This window comes from Orycteropus afer, unplaced genomic scaffold, assembly GCF_000298275.1.
Source record: "Orycteropus afer afer isolate SDZICR_OR568_19922 unplaced genomic scaffold, OryAfe1.0 scaffold00037, whole genome shotgun sequence".
NCBI lineage: Eukaryota > Metazoa > Chordata > Mammalia > Tubulidentata > Orycteropodidae > Orycteropus > Orycteropus afer.
In genome coordinates, this window is record NW_006921624.1 from 14,028,733 (window position 1) to 14,030,163 (window position 1,431).

The 1,431-nt window shown below is 41.4% G+C and overlaps 1 protein-coding gene across 1 annotated transcript in view; it reads right to left on the reverse strand.

Moving 5' to 3' along the window:
- PRPF4 (pre-mRNA processing factor 4) overlaps positions 1-1,431 on the reverse strand; it is a 17,782-nt gene that overhangs the window by 2,241 nt on the left and 14,110 nt on the right. Inside the window, exon 10 of the mRNA XM_007936702.2 lies at positions 639-728. Within this exon, the coding sequence (XP_007934893.1) occupies positions 639-728 (90 nt within the window). The remainder of the gene's footprint in view (positions 1-638; positions 729-1,431) is intronic.

Consider the following 1,431-nt stretch of genomic DNA (forward strand, 5'->3'; position numbering starts at 1 on the left):
ACTTTTAAGATATATCCAGTCCTCAGTATGTAAATCATAACTCAACTGTAAAGTTCTTTATCAGATTCTGGTCGTTAAAAGGGAGACTGATTTGCAGGCAGAGATGTGTAGCAAAAATAAAAAACAAACCAGTAACAACAACAAAGAAACACCTCTAATTTTTGTTAAGAAGAGAGAAAAAAGTGAAAATCCTACTTCTCCAGCAATTCAGAAAAAAAAAAGAAAAGAAAAAGAAAAAAAACCCAAACTCATTGCCATTGATTCATAGCAACCCCTCCTTGGGTTTTCTTCTGAGGTGGTATCTCTACAGAAGTAGATTGCCTAGTCTTTCTTCCGAGGAATGGCTGGTGGGTTTGAACTGCCAGCCTTCTGGTTAGTAGTCAAATGCCTTAGGTACTATGCCAACACAGCTCCCAAATCTCAGCCAATTAGTGACTTTGAAATTTCAGACTAACTGTATTTAAAAGCAAACACACTTAATTCTGTAACTATCATATACTCTTTTCTGATTCTAATTCAGTACATTCCAAGAGAATCCTACTTGAAGATCTCTGCTCTAAACACTGACCTCACAGATAGCTACAATGAGTTCAAAAGATGCCACAGGCCTGTGTGGATAGAATAACAATATGGCTTACCAGGTGGTGCCCAGGAAACGTCCTGAGGGATGCCACATTACTCGGGCCACACGCACTGTATGTCCTTCAATATCTGCTACTGGCTCATCGCTGAAAAAGAACCAAACACACGCAGTAAACAAACGATCTTAAAGTCATGCAAATACTGGCTGAATTTATTAGCTGTTGTGCATAGGTATACAGGGTTGTAGCCCCGTGCTGTAAGGCTGTAGCCCCGTGCTGTACAGGGTGTAGCCCCGTGCTGGACAGGGTTGTAGCCCTGTGCTGGACTGGGCTATAGCCCTGTGCTATACAGGTTGTAGCCCTGTGTTAGACAGGGTTGTAGCCCCATGCTGTACACAGTTGTAGCCCTGTGCTGTACAGGGTGTAGCTCCGTGCTATACAGGGTTTTCAGTGGCTGATTTTTTGGAAGATCACCACCTCTTTTCTCCAAGGAGCCTCTGGGGGGACCCAAACTTCTGGTTAGCAGCCAAGTGTGCTAACCATTTGCAATCCACCTAGGGCTTCCTCACTAGTCACCAGGTAAATAATAATTAGAACCTTGAGATACCATGACACACTCACTAGATCAGCCAAAACAATGAAGACTAACAAACCAAATTTTGGCAAGGATGTGAACACCAGAACTCTGGAAAAGTAAATGGTACAACCACGTGAACAATCATTTGGAAGTTTAAAAATGTTCAACAATATGATGTACCCTATGATCTAGCAATTGCTGGATTAATAATACTAATAAATACTCCTAAGTATTTATTCAAGAGAAAGAAAAATGCACACACAGACACACACA